Source organism: Typopeltis vanoorti, chromosome 22 (genome assembly GCF_054136105.1).
Source record: "Typopeltis vanoorti isolate ZY-2024b chromosome 22, IOZ_Tvanoo_1.0, whole genome shotgun sequence".
In the NCBI taxonomy this organism is placed as follows: Eukaryota; Metazoa; Arthropoda; class Arachnida; order Uropygi; family Thelyphonidae; genus Typopeltis; species Typopeltis vanoorti.
In genome coordinates, this window is record NC_143570.1 from 18,552,664 (window position 1) to 18,573,345 (window position 20,682).

The following is a 20,682-nucleotide window of genomic DNA, read 5'->3' on the forward strand; positions in this document are numbered from 1 at the left end:
GTGTTCTTGTAAGTTTGTCTGGATTAAAGGAGGTGTTGGACCATCTGTTGCCTGAAAATTGGTAATGTACTTGTATTTTACAAATTCATATTAAATCAGATATTATTATTATTATTATTTTATGGCATCTCCATGGGGTCCAGAGACTTGTCATGACCCAAATTAACCATTATACACTCAAATCCTATCATACCTTTCCTTGAATCCATTTACCATCAGGGAACCCACAACCTTTTCTGGCAATTCATTCCACTTGCTCACCACTCTCCATACAAAAAATCTGGTACATACACACCACACTCTTATACAACTTCTCCGGATGTCCCCTAGTTCTCTGACTATTTGTCATATATCGAAAAATTTCATTTACATCAATTTTATAAAACCCCTAAAAGTTTCTATCATGTCCCCTCTTTTCTGCCTATCAGCTAAACTTTGTAATCCACAAACCTTCAATCTATCCTCACAGGGAGTATTTTACAGACCTGTCACCATCTTGGTCACTAGGCTCTGAATCCTCTCTACCACCTCCTGGTCCCCAAGAAATTGGATTTTTTGATTGCATAGTAGTCAAGATGTGGCTGAATCATAGCCTTATGAAGAGGGATAATAACTTCCCTACCTTTACTTGTTAGCATGTTTTTCAACATTCAAGTAATCCTTTGCATAGCCTCATGAAGAGGGATAATAACTTCCCTACCTTTACTTGTTAGCATGTTTTTCAACATTCAAGTAATCCTTTGATCTATTTTACAAACTTTTGCAATATGCTCTCTGAACTTCAACTCTTTGTCCACCATTATCCCGAAGTTCCTGGCCTCTTTGATTTCCTGCAATCCAATACCATCAATATGATACACCATATGCAACCTTTTCAACCCAAAGGCATAATCTTACATTTTGCAACATTAAATTGACAATCATTGCCATCAATATCATTGTCAAGATATTAGCCTTAGTACTGAACTCTGAGGCACTCCACTAGTCATTATCATTCTCCTAGATTCACTCCACCATATTGGCAGAGTGGAATCTAAGGATGGGGGTGTTTGTCAGTCAGCCCCCCCCCCATCCATGTTACTCTAGCCTCATATCCATTCCCATTTGTTCCAGCTTTTCTAATAGTTTTCCATGTAGTATCATGGTATAGCCATTATCTTTATCCAGTTCTTTGTCACTGTATTATAAAATGTGAATAAGTTACTAAGACAGGACCTACTCTTTTCAAAGCCATGCTGCCCATTATAGAGTATTGCATCCCTATCCACCCATTGTTGAATTTTACCTTTCACCAACTTTTCCAATACTTTAACAACCACTCGTGGTATATTAATTGGTTTGTAGTTTGGGCTACAGACTAATTGCATTAAGGTGGCTCCAAGTTTTGGAGCCACCTTTATGCATTGGTACTATCTTATCCTCTTTTTACTCCCTTGGAACCCTGCCAGAGCTGAGACTTAGATTGAACAACTTCATCAGAGGCAATGTCAGTTCTTTTGCACATTCACATAGTACATGGACTGATATGCCATCCAGTCCCACTGCTGTGTTCACATTCATATTTTTTTAATATATTGAACACCTGTTCATCTACCTCAATGTTGATATGTGTCTCTCTAAAATCTCCACCTGGATGCACCTTTGCAAAATGATCACTCAGCAACTCAGCTATTTCTTTTGGTTCAGTGACCTTCCTACCATGAGCATTGTTTACATTGGCCTGTTTGGCTAATTCTCTCTCATAATCTGATTTGGCCTTTTCTTACCCCTCTCTCACCCTTTTTGTTTGCACTTTGTGCTGCTGATGAGTAAGCTGATCACTTTCTTTTTTTTTTTTTTATTTCCAGTTTTTTTTTTTTTTCCAGGTCTTGCTTTATATCCCCATTCATGCACTTAATTCCAGTTTGGTTTATCCTCCTGACCTTGGGTTTACTGCTACTCTGAAGCCATCTCTGACTACTTGCTATGCACTACTGACATTCTTTCCTTGTAGCTTCTCAAGCCATGGCACTGTTCCAAGATGACTCTGAGTCTCTCATAATCGCCAGCCTTATAGTTGAACATAAATCCCTTCTTGACAGAGAATTCCACATGTTTGATATCTTCCCAGAACAAGACCACATGGTCATTCTCCAATGGGAGGCAAAGTATCTACTTTGGTTATGGATACATCTTCTGATGCTATTATCACATCCAACACTCTCAAATACCTTGTCCCCTCTATTACATGTTGTTTCATGTAATTATCTCTTACCTTTAGGTAAGGGATAATTACATGAAATTACCATAATAATTACCATGCTCCCCTTTCCTCTCTCCAATCAATATCCACATATAAAGCAAGAATATGCTATCTCTGTTTTTCTGTCATGTATATCATTCACACTGATGGAAGCAATACTAAACCAGAAGTTTGCTTTATTTAGTAGCAGAACCATGCTAAAGAAATGTTATTAAAAAGGAACTTAACATTTTAAATGTTCAAGAAGAGTTTTGATAGTGATAACACTAACCAAGTGGATTGTCTCTGTTCCACACTACAGGCATTAGGTTTGAATCCAAATAGCATGGATGTTTGTGAATATCTTTAGATGATTTTCATCACCTAGTACGAGGACACCAGTTATTAGAAAGTATGGTGTTGTTTTTACTTCCAGCTACAGTAGTTTTACACATTTTCAGGGTGGGATTGTCATAAAAATGAAAGACTCATCTAACTGAATAAGAATGACTATGTCCTAAGTAATCTCGTTAAACATTCTACATTGTTTTGTACACATTATTTATATGTATAATATAATTGCGCTTACTTTTATTGGATTTTTATGGTTAGTTCTGACTGAGCATGGAAAATTTAAAAGTTATATCAACATCGTCAAATTCCTATTATGCACCTGCAAGGGGCATACAAGATACTGTGATGGTACTACACTGAAAGTTTACATGATTAATAACTTCATATCGATAGTTTTCCTCCAAATCAGTCACTGTATGCCAGGACTTGAGTATTGTTGGATCATATATTTTGGTCTTCAGTGGGCACTTCTAATTGCCTCTGTCTGCCTATATCTTGATCTTTCTCTGGATCTTTTTTCCTGTCATTTTGCTAATCTTTCTTCTCCCATTATGTTTAAGTGGCCATACCACCTGAGATTAGCTGTGCTCATACATTCGTGAATGCTAACATTGTCACGTTCTTTCCTGATATCTTCATTTTTAATATGATTCTGCCATTGCCACCCTCCTTCCAATTTTTTCTCAGAACTCTCATATCTCTAGTTTACAGTCTTTGATTAACTGTTTTACTTCTAACCTTGTTCTCAGATCCATAAATTGAAAACTGTCATGAACACTGCTAATTTCATATTCTGATTAATTTTTTTCTTAATCTATATAAATTTACTAAGTTGAGTCTTCATCGTACCAGCTTGACTTATTCTGTTGTCTGCTTCCATATTTAATTTATCATCTTCACTAAAAATTGTGCCTCAATGGTTTAAATAATTTCTTTTTCTTCTGTAGGTTCTCCATTCAGAATGTAGTTTAACTTTTTTGTTCTTCCCTATTTTCATATTTCTATCTTTTTATTGATAATTTATGCCATAATGTCAGTCATTCAGTTTAGTTAACGAATCCTGCAGGCTTATACTGGATTTATTTAAGAGTATAACATCATCTGCATAAAGTAAAGAGTTGAGATAACATCTCTATTTTGATATCAGCTTTAATGCCACTTTCCTTCATAATGTGATTCATATAGATAATGAATTGGAGATTATGTGCATTCTCTTAATATACCTGATTTTATATCAAATCATCCTCCTATACTTTCTTTAATTCTGACTGTTGACTTATAACTTAAATATAGAGAGTGTATATCTCAGTACATTGTTCCATTTGCACTATATCACAGTTGAATGAATTGTAGTGTTTTGAACAGTATTTCTGTGAAACCTTGTCATATACCTTTTCCCAAATCTGTAAAATTTAAATATAGATATTTTTATATTCCCATGATTTTTCAGCTATCAGTTTTAAAGTAAACAGCTGATTCTAATATCCGCTGTTTCTTGAACTCAACTATTCTTCAGGTTTCTCTTGTAGAAACCTGAAGAATTTTTCTTAGCCTCTTCACAGACATGCTTGCATAGATCTTACCTACAACACTCAGAATGAAAATTCTTCTGTAATTCACACATTACGTTTTATTTCCTCTTTTATAAATCGGTGTAAAGAGAGCACTCCTCCAGTTATGTGGAAACCTCCTGATCATGCCTTCTGAATTATACAGTGCAGCCAATGTTAGCCTTTTATACCTGCATACTTGAGCATTTTTGGTTGAATATCCATTTACTCCTGCCCATCCTACATTTCAGATTTTTTGATGGCTTTTTGTACTCAAATATCAATATGTGCTTTTCTGTTGCATTCCTCTTGAATATTTTCTACCATTGTTATGTCATTTCTTGATTCATTCATAGTAATTGTTCCAAACACTAGAATATTTTTATCTTCTGTTTTCATGTTTCCTTTATCATCTCTGCTTATATTTTGCAGAACTCTTTCCTCCGGTTCTGTGTTTTTTCAGTCTCCAGAACATTTTGCTGCCTTCTTGATATTTATCTTCTGTATTCTTACCAAACTTTTTCCAAGTCTTTTGTTTAGCTACTTTATTAAGTTACATTGTTTGCACTTTCATTGTTGCTCTTCTTCTTGGAATTAAAAGCAACATACATGAATGAATGCTACAGTGTATTAGTGGACAGAAATGCATGAACTGATGATACTGGACACCTCATAAATAACAAACCAATTTAGAATTGTTGACAAGGAAATTAATAATGAACCTAGTAGATTCTACTGTCATGATATATCCTGGGCCACCCCCCCCCCCTTTTTTTTTTTTTTCTGGTACATAATTAGATGTGATGATGCTAAATTTGTCTTTTTTTTTTTTTCAAAATTTTTAATTAATATAATTGTTTTTTTTAGACTGAACAGTTTAACTTCAAAGTGAAAACAATATATATGGCCTTGATGATTAGACGAATGATAGAAGCAACAACAAATTCAAAATTAATTGATGACAAAGATTATTATGGCAACAAACGAGTTGAATTAGCAGGTTCTCTTTTGGCTTTACTGTTTGAAGATCTTTTCAAGCGGTACAATTCTGAGGTATGTTATTATTGTAGATACTTTTCTTAAAAAAACAACAAAAAAAATGTAGGTTATAAATTTTTTTTTAGTGTTGTTTATTTATTGAATTCATATGAAATCTCTGATTTTATCTACTCTTCCTGCAAGTTTACAACTGTGAACCCATTTCTGATTTTATCACCTGACTTGGAAGTTCCCACTCCACCTGCTTGAAATTTTCAGTGCCTCTTTTCTAGAAAACCCAAATTTCATTCAGATTTATAAGGATCTTGTCACATTTATCCATTCATAGCTTGCCATAATTCCGCCTGTCTCTAGGGGATATGGATATTGTGTTATGTCGTGACATTTCTTTAATTTATGTTTTATTGTGTTCTCCTACTTATATCATTTATCTTAGATCGTCACTGTGTAGTGTTATTTCTTTAACTATATATTTCTATAGTCTATGCACACGAGACTATCAGAATTCTATTCTCTTATCTACAGTTAAATCTGTCCACACAATTGGCCGATTCTTAGAAAAATTAAGTATATTAAATAAATTAACAAAGGGTAGACTTCTGAATAGAGTCCGATCCTCAGCAATAATGGTCTGGAGTTACCTCCTAATCAGGTTCTGGCAATATTTATTTGATCAAGCTGCGCCAGCCAGATCTCTAGGTTAGAAACTCCTCTTAACCAAGGAGTAACCCTCAGAAAATATACTAAGTAAATCAATCTATTAATTATTCTTTATCTCAATTTTATATATCTCTCTTAAAATACCTTAGTTTGCAGTTGTGGTCTCTGTCATGTAATTCTTTCCTGCTCAGATTCAAATGTTTGCAAGTGGTACATTGGATTCAAATCAAGGCACAAAACAGGTTAAGATAATCAAAATGCATTTATTAGATTTCTAAGATTACACATTTACAAAAAAAAACACTCAATAGGAAGAGTTATCCCAAGTTATAAGGTTAGACATAGCAACCGTAATTCACACATCATATCCAGGCATAGGCTAATTTCACTACACAAAATTCTTGCTAGCTTCTTTTAAATATCCTTACCAACTTACACATATTCTTAAAACATTCACATCGATAACTCTATAGATCATTGCTTATAGCAAATTAACTACTACTCATTCACATAAATACTAAGGAAACATCCTTTAGATTCTAGACACTGCTATCTAAATCTCACTATAGTCCTTCTTCCTACAAGTTTAGAGTTTTATAACATAACATCTTGTTTCTTCCATAACACAATATTCCATTCTTTCTTAACAAAAGAATTATAAAAGGGTTTTACATTACCACATTCCTGGAACTCATTCAGTCTGTCATTTTTATATAATTTCCCTCCGAAATGTTCGATCTCGTCCTTGGTGATTGACTCATGGGCTAGATTTGGCCTTCATTGTTCTGTCCTTCCATCGCATTCTTGACTGGAAACAGAATGGCTTGGATCAATCCACATGGACGTATGTGGCAGCCAGTTTCTTCAAGCTTCGTCTGTTCTTTCCACACGACATCGCGAACTGACAGCAGAGAATAGCTGCCCACCATCAATTAAATCCCGAACTCGAACTCTTCCCGACTCCACAAGAAATTCTCCAGCAACTTTAGATGAAAAAACCTAAAAAGCCCTGAAATGGGGGTCAAACTCATTTTATACCTCATATCTCTAGCGCCTCCTTCACTACCAAACATTTCTGCCTGACTCTTTCCTTTTGCGCCTGGCTCCTATTTTCATTTCTATCTTCCTGGAATACTTCGTACGCGTGCCACATCTTCCCGGAAAACACCATTCATATGTAAACAATTTGCCGTCGGCTACACAATTTATCCGAAGTTGCTGTTAATGGACTTTGAACCTTCGTTACTATGCTCTAACATATATCTTATAGAGAAACTTCTTACATTATAATCTTTTACAAATAAATGACATCTTTCACCTTTAATTAATATTTCAAAATTTATATTAGTATAATTCTTTAAACAAATTAATATCTTTACTTGGTCTTACAATTCTACTAAAAGGAGGTAATTCTATTTCTATTTACAGTTAGTACTTTATTTCTTCTGCTCGAGTACAAGTTTTTCTCTCAGCTGATTTTTCTGACTTGTTAAATCCTGAATGAACTGTTTCCTTTTAAAGGTTCTTCATTCAGGATGTAACAAAGGTCCCCCCTTTCTAGAAAAAAAATTTTTACAAGATAAATTTTTTTCCTTAAGCATCCCTCAATTCTCTGGGAAGAACCTTTCCATTTCGCCTGGGTCTTAATTCGTATCTTGATTGAGCAAAATCCTCATTTAGCTCATCGATCAATTTCTCATCTCCTCTCTGACTGCCCTGTGTATGCTTAATTCCCTGGTTCACATCGGAGTATCTCTTATGTTTGTTGTAGTTGGGAAAAAGGTCATTCAAGGGGGGGGGGGGGATGTTCTTCCTCCTCTTTTGCACTCCCTCTTCCCCGTCGGCTTACCGTGGATTCCATCTCGTTGTTATCTCTACAAAAGCTGACCTGATGATGATAACAGCTAAATTGATATCTGCCAAAATGTGCCTGTTCTATAAGTATCAAACCATGATGATGTGGTTAATTCTACTGAAAATAAGCTTTTCTATGAATTTATATGGGCAGGTCTGTAGCTCTGGATTGACCCTTTGGTCTACCAGCTCTTAGTAAAACAATGATTTTTGTCTTCTTAAACTGTTTCAGTAGGATTCCACTTTTCAGAATATCAGAAAAGAATTGTGCAGTCCACTTTTTGGCCATTGTTCCCATAGTCAGATAAATTCTGTATGGATGCCATCAAAACCTGGAGTCTTCTCAGCTTTTATGCTATATCAATCTTATATCAATGTCCTCAATAGAAAAGATCTTGAAAATTCTGATTCTAATGAGCAAGTTGATTTAAGTTGTTGTTGATGTTAACTTCATTTAAGTTCTCTTTTAACAAGTTTTGTATGCATGTTATCATTTGTAGATCTTAAAATATGATATGCTTGATAATCGCATCTTTAATTTCTTTCTTGAATCCACCCGTGGTATTACTCAATATAAAATGCTCCATAATTTTCTACTCAAGTGTTTGAAATCAAGGTTTTCGAGGTTTGTAAGAAAGACCCTAAGTATGCTGTAAGAAAAAAGATATGATGAAAAGATGAGATGTATGAACAAAACAGATAACTGTCTTCCAAATATCATGCAGAATGAGACCCTGGTTCCTGTTCAAATTGCATGCACGCACACACCCCTCTCTGAATGCCTTGCAAAGATAAGATGTTATTTTCAGGTGGGCATGGAATGACAATGATGCTTTAGCTTTGCTGCCATTCCATTTTATGGTGATCTGCAAAGATACTAGTAGTGAGACTTGACTTATCCATTTGTTGGTGATGTCACTGATATTCCTAATGTAATCTCCCTGAGTTTCATTACACAGATCAGACTTCCCCTGACTGTGTGAGTCAGAGGAAGTCTGATCTGTGTAAGTCTTGCTGCAGAAACAGTAGATTTTATATACCTAGAGATATTTATGGAAATGAATGCTGTCTTTTGGAATTTGTAAAAAGCTTTGAAGTGCCTGAACTGGTTTAAAGGAGACTGATGCTTATACTACAACGAATAGAAGCTGTGCATCAAGAAGTCATGTTGTAGTATGATAATAAATAAACAAGTCCTTATATCTGAAATCTGTGATGACATGAGGGATTCTCTCTATTCAACAGTTATAAACAACTCTTTTGGGATTATCATTAAGAATGCTGTCTACTTTGCACCAATGTTTGCTTCTAATATACCGATGCTTCTATTTTTTAGTGTAGTAGAAATTATGCTGGACTTCTGTCAAGGGTAGTGGAATGATCATCATCATCATCATACGTATCAAGGATTTAGGCCTAGTATGGCCTGTTCTGGCCTTAGAAGTCATTGTTGAATTGTTTAAGAGGACGTTCTGGTTTTCTTTTTCCTAATGGCTTGTACTTTAAGGCTTGTTTTGGTAATCTTTCTGTTTTCATTCTTTGAATGTGTTCCATCCATCTATGTTTATATTTTTTAATTTTTTCAATTACTGGTTCTTGGTTTAATTCTTTCATAATATCTTCGTTTCTTTTGTGATCAAATAGGGTATACTTTGCAGTTTTTCTCATAAACTTCATTTCTGCTGTTGTTAATCTTTGTTTGTCTTTTTGTTTTATTGTCCAGATTTCGCTTCCATACATTAAGACCGGTAGGGCTAATGTATTGTATACTTTGTAGTGGAATGATCTGCCGTGAAAATATTGACCAGTATGAGTAAGCTTCTATACACATCAAGCAATATACCACTTCTTTGATGATTAACCTGTCCAGAAAACTTTGGGAGTTTTCTCTTGATTTTAATGGTGAATTTTGTTTTTGACGGTGACTGTTTAAAAAATTTATTAAGTAGTTCAAGATCTACTATGGTAGTTGCCCACTACTTGAGGTTTTCCCCTTTTCCCCCACATACTCTCAAGTGAATCTCCCAAGCATACCAACCTGTCAGATCTACATTTGTAAAGTTTCAGTCGGTTTGAGTGCACAACCATGGTCTTTCCCGGGCGTGCACTTTCTCTTATCCTGAATGTCACTGGAGATAACTTTTCTAGGATCTCAAATGGTCCCTCAGCACTTTTCCCAAAATTTCCCCCTTTCTTATTACTGGAAACTTTTTCTAGTAGGACCAGATTCCCAGGATTCAGATCTTTATACCTTCTTAGTCTGTTTACATATGACCTTGCCCGTTGTGAACATATGTTGCTGGACTCAGCTACCATTTCATAAGCCATTCTGTTCTCCCTGATAAGATTATTCAAATAGTCATCTATATCAGGGAAATCTGTATTGACATGGGAACTTCTGAAGTCGTTTGGGAATAAAGGCTCGAACCCATAGAGTAAGACAGCAGGAGCTTCTCTGGTAGCAGCATGGAGAGCTGTCCTACATGCAAACAGAGTGTGTGTGCTAGATGGGTGTCCCAGTCTGATACTCTATGTGCTAGCTTGGAAAGAGTGTGCTTAAGAGTTCTATTCATCCTCTTGCACATTCCATTTCCTTGAGGATGATAAGGAGTAGTGAATAGTTTCTTAATCCCTAATAGTCCACACAGCTGCAACATAACTTCTGCTGTGAAATTAGACCCTTGGTCTGACAGGAGGGTTTGAGGTGTTCCATACCTGGAAAAGATTAGTTTGAATAACTTATTAGCCACAGTGCTTAGCTGTTTGGTCCTTCATGGCTGTGGCTTCAGGAAACCTCAAGAACATATCAATTATTACAAGAATATACTTGTTGCCCTTTGAGGTGGTGGGAAGTGGGCCGACAATGTCCATGACCACAGCCTGAAAAGGACGCGAGGGGATTGGGAAAGGTTGGAGAGGAGCTTTTCCTGTGATACTCGACTTCTGCTGATATAAGTGGCATGAAGACACATATGCGTCGACGTCATCTCTCATTCCTCTCCACAAATATCTATCCTTTACCCTATTCCATGTCCTATGAATACCTTGGTGTCCTGCTAGGTCTGAGTTATGAAACGTGAAAAGCACCCAAGGAATCATGACCTTCGGAACTATGATTTTTTCTTTCCATCTTCCAGAAACATTGTTTCGACAACAAAAGACCATTCTTGTCTATATGCAAGGTATCATGTAACAATTTCCCATCAGAGATCCTTTCACCATTTAATAGCCTTTTGTATATGCCCCCCCCCCACACACACATTGGGTCCCATTTCTGAGCCTCAGTTATGTTGGTCTTTTCCCAAACTTGAAACTGAGATTTTGTAGGTTCCATCTTCTTCCTCTCATCTACCACAAGTACAGGACTGACAATCTCCTCATCTGGGCAGGGTTTCTCCACAGGATCTGAATCCAAAGACCTCGACAGGTAGTGTTTGGGCTAATGAAGGCAATAGTCCTGAAGTCCTCTCCCTCCCTTTGCTCTACTACTGAGGCAATTGGAGGCATCAGCAGCCAGAAAAAAGGTTTGCCCAAGCTTGGGATAGTTGAGAACAGGTGACTTGGTCAATGCTAGATTTAGAGCTTGATGGGCCCGTTGTTGCTCTTCCCCCTATGTGAATTTCTTTCCTTTCTTAGTTAGTCGTACTATGGGCTCCATCAGCCTAGAACATTCTGGGATGAATTTGCAATAAAAGTTAACCATGCCCAGGTATCTTCGAACCTGTTTCACTGTGGTGGGAATCTTAGCCTTTAAGATGGCTGTCACGTTACTTTTGGTGGGAATTATCCCTGTCTCATTCACCATATGTATTCCACTTCTCTCAGGAAAAATTTACACTTTGAACTTTTCAATGATAGATGGGCTTCGCTCAGTCTGTCAAGGACCCCCATCAAGGTTTTCTGGTGTTCCCTTATGTTAGAAGAGTAAACTAGCAGATCATCATGGAAGCATATGACTCCCTTCCCCAACATATCGCTCAGTACAGAGTTCATCAGACACTGGAAACTCATCTGGCTCTCTGCGGAAGTCGGCAGAGTTGGTATTTTTGCCATCTGGTAGTGAAAGCAAAATACTTTGTCTTCCTTCCTGAGGGGAATTTGAAAATAGCAAGAGTTCAGGTCCAGTTTGGAGAAGTATCTCGCTCCCTCCAGGCCAATCAGCAAGTCCTCAATCCTACATACAGGGAAATCTATGGGTGACCTTATTAATCTCCCTTAAATCTAGCACAAACCTCAAGTCACCGTTCAAATTTTCCACGAGGATGAATGGACTGTTCCACCGGGAATTAGACTTTTCGATGATTCCTGCTCTTTCATATTCTTGCAACAGTCTTTCTAGTTTGCCCAGATGCTTGAGGGGTGGGGGGTCTGGTACTGCTTAACATATATGGGGGATTCGGATGTGATCTGTATGGCATGTTCAATCTTGTTTGTGCACGACAGGGAGCTAATATCCTCAGAAAATACGTTTGGATATTGTTGATACACAGACTGGAAGAATTTCTTGATCTCCGCCTTCTCATCGTCTGTATTAGACAAACCCATGGCATCATGCATTAGTTTTTCCTTCCACTCAATTGGGTCTCCTAAATTATTTAAATCAACACACATGGTCTCCTGTGTTTCCCGTTCATTACTTGTCTCAAATCTTGGTTGGAATGTTTTTCCACAGAGAGAGACTGATTGGTGCTTAAAATCACACATGAAGTGATGCTTTTCCAAAAAGTCAAGCCCTAATATGACCTGATTGCTTGTGTCAGCTAGTTTAGGGAGGATTAGTATTTCATGTGTGAGACTCACGGGGAAACATGGAAAGGAAAGTTTTACACTAGCTTTGGTTGTTGAGTGTAGTCCAATCTTGGCAATGCCCATGATTTTAATTGGTTTCTGTAACTCAACCAGACTATCAGGAGACAGAGTAATGAGCTTCCTGAACAACGACATGGGAATTACTGAAACGTGGGCTCCCGTGTCGAACAGGATACTGCAAGGGACCTTTTCAACAAAACCATCCACTAGGGACAGTGGTATCCTTCCTTGCTCTTCTGCCATGGCTACACTCTGCATTTTACAAGTGCTGATTTTTCTCAATTCATTCTTGCTTACCCATTCACTTGGTTGTGCAAAATAACTCCCTCTTTGCCCTTCTAGGTCTTGTTTCCCAGCCCTTTCTTCACTCCAGTGTTCTGGGGATATCACATGGCCTGCACTCTTATTTAACTCAGTCCAGCCTTCATGCTCCGAGTTGGGAGGGGGGGGGGGGTGTCTGAAAAAGCTCAGATAGCTTCTTATGAAGTGGCTGAATTAATTGCTCTCAAATTAAAATCTCATAATTTGGCTGAAGAAATTATATTACCTGCTTGTTGTAAAATTGTAAAAAGAATGATCGGTGAATCAGCAGAAATTGATGTTTGTAAAATACCACTTTCAAATGACACAATTCATCACAGAATTATAGACTTGTCCCGAAATATTGAAGAAAATACTGCTAAAACTCTTGCAAATTCAAATTTTGCTTTACAAATCGACGAAACAACTGATATTACGGGAAAAGCACACTTAATTGTATTCGTTCGATTCATTCATGAAAATGATATAATTAATCAATTTTTATGTTGTCGTGAATTATCTGATTTCACAACAGGAAAACATATTTTTGATGAAATTAATTCTTATTTACAAGAAATTAAAATTTCGTGGAATTTGTGCATTGGCATTTGTACAGATGGTGCTCCGGCTATGACAGGATCTATAAAAGGATTTGTAGCACATGTAAGAGAACATAATGCAGATATATTAGTTACCCATTGTTTTTTGCATTGGGAAACGCTCATTACAAAACAATTACCATCAGAATTGAAAGTAGTGCTGGAACAATGTGTTAAAATGATTAATTATATAAAATCAAGACAATTAAAAAGTCGCCTGTTTAGTCAATTATGCCAGGCTATGGAGTCTAAATACGAATCATTGTTACTACACACGGAAGTCAGGTGGTTATCCAGAGGGAAAGTTTTGTCTCACGTGCTTGAATTAAAAAACAAGATAAAGATATTTTTTGAACAAGATAATAATGATTTTGTTGGTTTGTTGGATGACAAAATATGGTGTGCTAAGCTGGCTTACTTATCTGATATTTTTGTTATTTTTAATAACATAAATACGAGTTTGCAAAGACCGAAAGAAAATATTTTAAACTCAACCGATAAATTGTTGGGATTTCAAAAAAAAAATTACTTTATGGAAGAATAAAGCACAAGAAGGTAGTTTAGAAAAGTTTGAGTCAGTTTCAAAAGATTGTTATAAAATAATTCATAAAATAGTTATTGATCATTTGACAATACTAGAGCAAAAAATTGTTCATTACTTTCCAAATTTAGAAATAAAAAAAATTCGATTGGATTCGGAATCCATTTGTGATAAACGACACATCGGTGTATGAACTAACTTTGAAAGAAGAAGAAGAAGAACTGATTTCTGTGTGTAATAACCGAGATTTAATTTCAAAACATTCAGAAGAATCAATTAATTCGTTCTGGATTAATCTTAGATATGATTATCCAACAATATCACAAAAAGCTTTAAGTGTGTTATTACAATTTTCCACATCTTATTTGTGCGAATTCGGATTTTCGGCTTTGATCGATATAAAAACGAAAAAAAGATCCAGACTTTTAAATCTGGATCACGAAATGAGAGTAGTATTATCATTTATACGCCCAAATATAAATGAAGTTATCAAAAAAAAACATGCTCAAATTTTGCATTAAATGTAATTTATCATTAAATAAACATTTTGTTTACTTTGTAATGCAATTTCATTTTATATTTTATTGCAAATTATTATTGCATGCTATTTTTACAAAATATATTATAGGTACATGAATTAATTAAGCAAGTAAAATTCTTTTAAATTTATCTTATTGTTAGTGTGTGGCCAAATTTTAAAATTATTAAAAGTGTACCGTGACGAAAAAAAGGTTGAGAATCACTGGGTTAGGCTTTTATCCAGACTCACTCCAAGGTATTTTAGGTGAGGCTTGTGTTCTACCATTTTTCCACAGAAAGAAAGGTTGAGGTGTCGATTTGCCTCTGCATTGTTCAAGTGAAATACTGTGGACACAGTTTTTGTTGGATTTGGCTTCAAGTACCACTGTTGGAAGGGTCTTTCAGGATGTTCAGGTCTATGTTCAAGGTTGATTCCAGGTTGGTAAAGGAGGTAGATTGATGTAGGATCGCTTGAGCTGGTATGTAGTAAGTCGTACATGTAGATGTTAAAGAGTAAAAGGGATAACACAGAGCCCTGTGGGAGACTGTCATGAAGGAATCTGGGCCTGCTCTTTTTTCTGCCACTACGGACCTGGATCTTTCTGTTGGAGAGAATGGATTCAAAAAGCAGGAAAGTTTTTTTGCACTTTATAATATTTCCTAGCTTTAGGAGGAGGCCCCTGATCCAGACTGTGCCATAAGCTGATGTTAGGCCAATGAAAGTAGCTCTGGATTTAAGTTTCTTCTGGAAGCCTGCTTCAATCTGTGTTGTCAGGTCCAGGACCTGGTCACAGCAACTTCTTCCCAGCCTGAAGCCAGCTTGTTCAATTGGGAGTGCTCTTTCAATGAGTGGTGAAATTCTTTTAAGGAGAATTCTTTCAAAGATCTTAAAGGGGGGATTGAGACAGTCTTCCCATGTTCCTTTCCTCCCTGCCAGTAGTGTTTCCTTGTGGTACATTGCTGGTGCTTCAGACAAAAGAAGCCCCAGAGATGAAGCACAGGAACTTGGTACCTTGATCCAAAGGTACCAAGCCTCCTGGACCACTTACAGCAACTATGATGAATAAACTTAAAAAAAAAGCTCCAGAGCTTTGATAAAATTACATGATCACCCGAATTCCAAGGAGTTGGGATAGAAAGTTAGAAAGATCCAGCTTTGGACAATAAGAGTAATGTCTGGCCTGTGGAGAGGGAATATAGGCTTTGAGTTTGAGGAATAGACAGAGGATGGGAGAGGGACTCCCATCCTCTGTCTATTCCTCATAGTAGTATGAGTGGATATTACAGTATTGACACAAGTGAGATTTGGAGCTCATGGCCGATGGATTTAGAACTTCATGTGGAGTCATCTTTGGAAGCTTGCTAAGAGTGTAATTAGGAAGCCTTTGAATTTTAAATTCTTCTGATGTGATGTGGTGAGTGTGTAGAGTTAGCTTCTGATAGATGTTGAGAGTACATTTTCAGTGAATGTATTCAAGGACAGATATGATAGGTATACCGAGTTTGAGTGACTAAATAGACTTCCTGGATCAGCTTGCTTAATAATAATAATGTTTCATATTTATCAACGCCTTTTGAGTTTAAATTTCTTATTTCATTATTTATACTACTTAATATGGTTTAAAATATACACCAGTAAGGTTATTCTGTGCATGTTTCTATCAAATTAAAACTAATTTCATTGTTTGTTTGTTTATAGCTGAAATCAATTGCTGAAAAAACAATCCCAAAGAGCAAAGCATCACAGTTTGATATTTTTATATATATGAAGAAAGATCTCATTACTAATGGACTTGTCACTTCGATTTCAACAGTATGTAATTTAGATAACTTGCTCTATTAATATATTTTTGCTTTTATGAAGCAAAAATAAGTTTGGGAGTTAAGAATTCCCAAACTTTTTTTCCCACTGACCCCTTCATAAAAGCATTTCTTTCTTACTGACTCCCCCCCCCCCCCATCCTCATCAAATTCAAAAGTATATACATTTTAACTTGAATGATTGTTTATAAAAATTGTTAATATTTATTTATGTATTGAAAATATAAAATATTATTTTATAATACACAAGTAAGCAGCAATCAGTTTGTAATAACAATACTTTGTCTTAATAATAAATTATGATTTGATTCATTTTAATGGGGAGTTTGTGCCTGATGGTTTGCAATAATATATGCTATATATGGACTAAATTATCCAATTTTATCTTTGATTCCTCACATTCTTATATATTTAGTCCATTTCTTGTTTGCCTCAATAAGTTATTAATGTGACTCAGTCCAGCTTCCACATGATAAGAACTGGGAAAAGTTGTTCAAAGTTGTATTTTTAAATAATATATTTTTTATATTTATTATTATTATAATATAATTTACCCTCTCATGAACCCCTTTATCAAGTCAATCGACAACAAGGGGATTAGCATTAACTCTGTTGGGAAGGAATTCTTGATCTCCTAGTTAATCTGCACCAGTATAGTAATTAAATAGTATTTAAATTAAGTATTTAATTTAATTTAATTTAATTTAAATAAAATGAAGCTTATTAGCTCTTTATATTTAGGTAATTAAATAGATATTTTACATTATATAGATTTTGAAGACTTTATTCTCCTACTACAGTTCTTTCTTATCCACTCACAAATGCACTTCTGTATCTAACATCTACACTTCTCACACAGTGTCTCCATGCATCCTGACCTCACTCCCCTCCCAATTTCCCTTTCTGTTTTGTGTTCCTTCTCTCAGTCCATTCACTCATGCTATTCATCTCCCCATTCAAAAAGCTCTCCTACCCTGCTTTCTTGTTTTTCCACATCACCTCTTATTCCTCAAATATATCCACTCTAGTCATTGGCACTTCCAGTACCAGTCTCTAACTGGCCCATACCAAATACATTTAACTGCAATTTGTCTCTCTTATACAGCTCCATCCATCATATTCATCCCACATATTCACAAAACACACATTTTTCTCCACACACAGCTACACTAGCATACAATTCATAATCTTTACTTGCCATCTTGATTCTCATTGCTATCTCATTATCTCATTACTCCCATGCATGTCAGAAGTGGAAAGATGAAAAAGAAATACAAGAAATTAAAACAGAAATACATGGACAGAACAAAATATATCATATCAGGATGCAAAAAGGAAACTAGCCGCACACTACACCTGTTCGGAGATCCTGTTATCCTGAGAAGGTAGCAGTTAATAAAATGTCAATAGCATCTCAAACACATGTCTATTCCACCATTTGATACTTTCACCATACCTGAATTTTATGATCGCGAGTTCTTCTTTGATGAGCATATCAGTTACATGACCTATGGTCTCACTCTAGAAACAACTCCAAAAATGGTTCCAGATACTTTGGTATCCACTGAAAGTAAATAAGCTTGCCAGCTAAACCTGACACATCAGATGTATTGAATATTTGAATATTTTGCCGAAGGAAGAGGTGGATACTGTCCATACTCCCAAAAACAATTGATAAACATAAACTTGAAAAAGGTGATCCCTTAACCTCTCAGAACAGAACTGGAGTATTCTGCTTATGGAACAGTAGCTATCCTAGTGGGAAGTTATACTTCTTTCCATTGTCTGGCTTAATACTGCTCTGGAAGCAATAGTGATTTGCCTATCTATAGGATTTCTTATTACAGTATGTGCAATTTATTTACCACAGAGTTCTGATAATAAGCTTGAATGATGAATAATGAAAATAAACTTGCCAGCTAAACCTGACACATCGGATGTATTGAATATTTGAATATTTTGCCGAAGGAAGAGATGGATACTGTCCATACTCCCAAAAGCAATTGATAAACATAAACTTGAAAAAGGTGATCCCTTAACCTCTCAGAACAGAACTGGAGTATTCTGCTTATGGAACAGTAGCTATCCTAGTGGGAAGTTATACTTCTTTCCATCATGTCTGACTTAATACTGCTCTGGAAGCCATAGCGATTTGCCTATCGATGGGATTTCTTATTACAGTATGTGCAATTTATTTACCACAGAGTTCTGAGTTTAATGAAATCGATCCTGATAACCTTATTTTGCAACTGCCTGAATAATTATTTCTTATGGATGACTAATGGCCAGAATACTCTGTGAGGTAGTGCCAATATAAATGGATGAGGTCATATTATTGAATAAATCCTTGACAAAAATAACCTCTCCCTTTTGAATAATAGTCTCAATACTTTCTTCTGCATACCTACCCGCTCATATGCTGCAATCAATCTTACAATCTGTTCCTTTTCCATTGCTCATCTGGGATATCAAAGAGAACAAATGAGGGTGGCCTGAAAAGTTCTCAGCCTTGACCATAGGTGGCAACACTATCAAGATTTTTTTTTTCTAAGTTAGTACATCTGTCATAAGCATCCATGTGAAATTGCAAGTCATTCTGTCAAGAAGTTTGTTTTATTCTGCTGTCTGAAGCCAAAGTGTTGTCTATATCCTTTGAAATGGATAAAATTGAGTATTGCATGGTTATAAAATTTTTTGTAAAAGAAGGTTTAATGCCAAAAGAAACTTTTGGCATTAAAAGAAACCATAAACTTTTATGGACTTCATTCGAAGTTCATAAAAGTTTATGGGCACTCTTCTCCTTCGTTTTCAACAATTAAGAAATGGACTGCCGAGTTTAAACATGGCCATACCAGCCTTGAAGATGATCCACATGAAGGACATGCAAAAAGTGTAACAACACCAGAAATCATTGATCAAGTGCACGGTATGGTATTGGATGACTGGTGAGTCAAAGTGCATGAAATTGCTGAGACTAGGCATTTCGAAAGAACGTGTAGGATATATTTTGCATGAAGAATTGCAAATGAAAAAGTTTTGCACATGATAGGTGCAGTGCTTGCTCACAGCAGAACAAAAACGCACTCGCATGAAAATCTCTGAACAGTGTTTGGTGCATTTTAACAAGAATGAAACTGATTTTGCACATTGGATGAGACTTGGATTCACCATTACACACCAAAATCCAAACAGCACTCAAAACAGTGGACAGAAGTGGTTCTTCAGCGCCAAAGAAGACAAAGTCGGTTCCATCAGCAGGAAAGGTCATGGCGTAGGTATCTTAGGATGCTAAAGCATTTGTTTATTAATTATCTTGAAAAGAGTAAAACAATAACCGTGGAATATTATTCTGATCCTTTAACCAGACTAGGCAAAAAAATTCGTGAGGAAAGACCTGGTTTGCCGGAAAAAAAAATCATCTTTCATCAGGACAATGCACCTGCCCACAAAGGGATTTTGCAATGGGAAAATTAAGGGATCTGCACTATGAATTGTTGGAACATCTCCCCTGTTCCCAGATTTGGCTCCCTCTGACTTCTATCTCTTCCCAAAACTAAAACTCTTCCTCTCTGGTCAGCGTTTTTCTTTGAATCAAGAGGTGATTGCAGCTGTAGAGGGGTATCTTGTAGATCTTATTGAGAACCACTACAGGAATGGGATAATGGCACTGGAGCATTGCTGGAATAAATGTATTAGTCTTAAGGGAGATTATGTTGAAAAATAAAAATAATTTTGAAATCATAAATTCGTTTTTTCATTGTTAGGCCGAGAACTTTTCAGACCACCTTCTTATATGGAGCAATAACCTTTTTGTTCTTTGCACAATGTCTTCTCAGGAACTATGTTCTCCTACACAGATGCCCATATGAATAATGGGCCATACTGACTGGAACACTTTTTCCCATCTTGCAAAATTTAATGCTGATGCAGTCAGTCAAACACCTATCAATGAAGCAGTCAAGTATGTAACAGACTGCATTGTCCAGGCAGCAACAGCCTCCATTCTAAGACCATCATCTCAATTTCCACTCATCCAAAGCTTTGGTTGTAATCTAGAATGCCAGGCAGCCAAAAAGATCAACACAGAGCATGGAGTATATTTTGTAGATACCCCTACCACATCAAACTTAATAGTTTTAGGTGTACTTGGGCCAAAGCACATCATGTGAGACATCACAGTCAAAAACAATCTGGGATCCAATTTTCCTGATCAGTTAATCAAATGACCAGTGCAAAAATTGTATGGGATAAAATCTGAAAAATGAAAGGTAGATATAGGATACACCATTTGTCCAACTTACACCATAATGGTTGTGCTGTTGCTGATCTCAAAGCTATTGCAGACACTTTAGGAGAATATTTTGTCAGAATCTCATCAACAGCCTCATATCCTCCTGAATTTTTTAATGTTGAAAGAGCAGCAAGAGAAAAAAAACAAAGGCTAAATTTTCTACC

General features: G+C 36.2%; 1 protein-coding gene across 1 annotated transcript in view; it reads left to right on the forward strand.

Moving 5' to 3' along the window:
• The window catches only part of Polr3B (RNA polymerase III subunit RpIII128), a 494,506-nt gene that overhangs the window by 131,967 nt on the left and 341,857 nt on the right, over positions 1-20,682 (forward strand). Inside the window, exons 10-11 of the mRNA XM_090412337.1 lie at positions 4,993-5,178; positions 16,106-16,219. Of these exons, the coding sequence (XP_090268463.1) occupies positions 4,993-5,178; positions 16,106-16,219 (300 nt within the window). The remainder of the gene's footprint in view (positions 1-4,992; positions 5,179-16,105; positions 16,220-20,682) is intronic.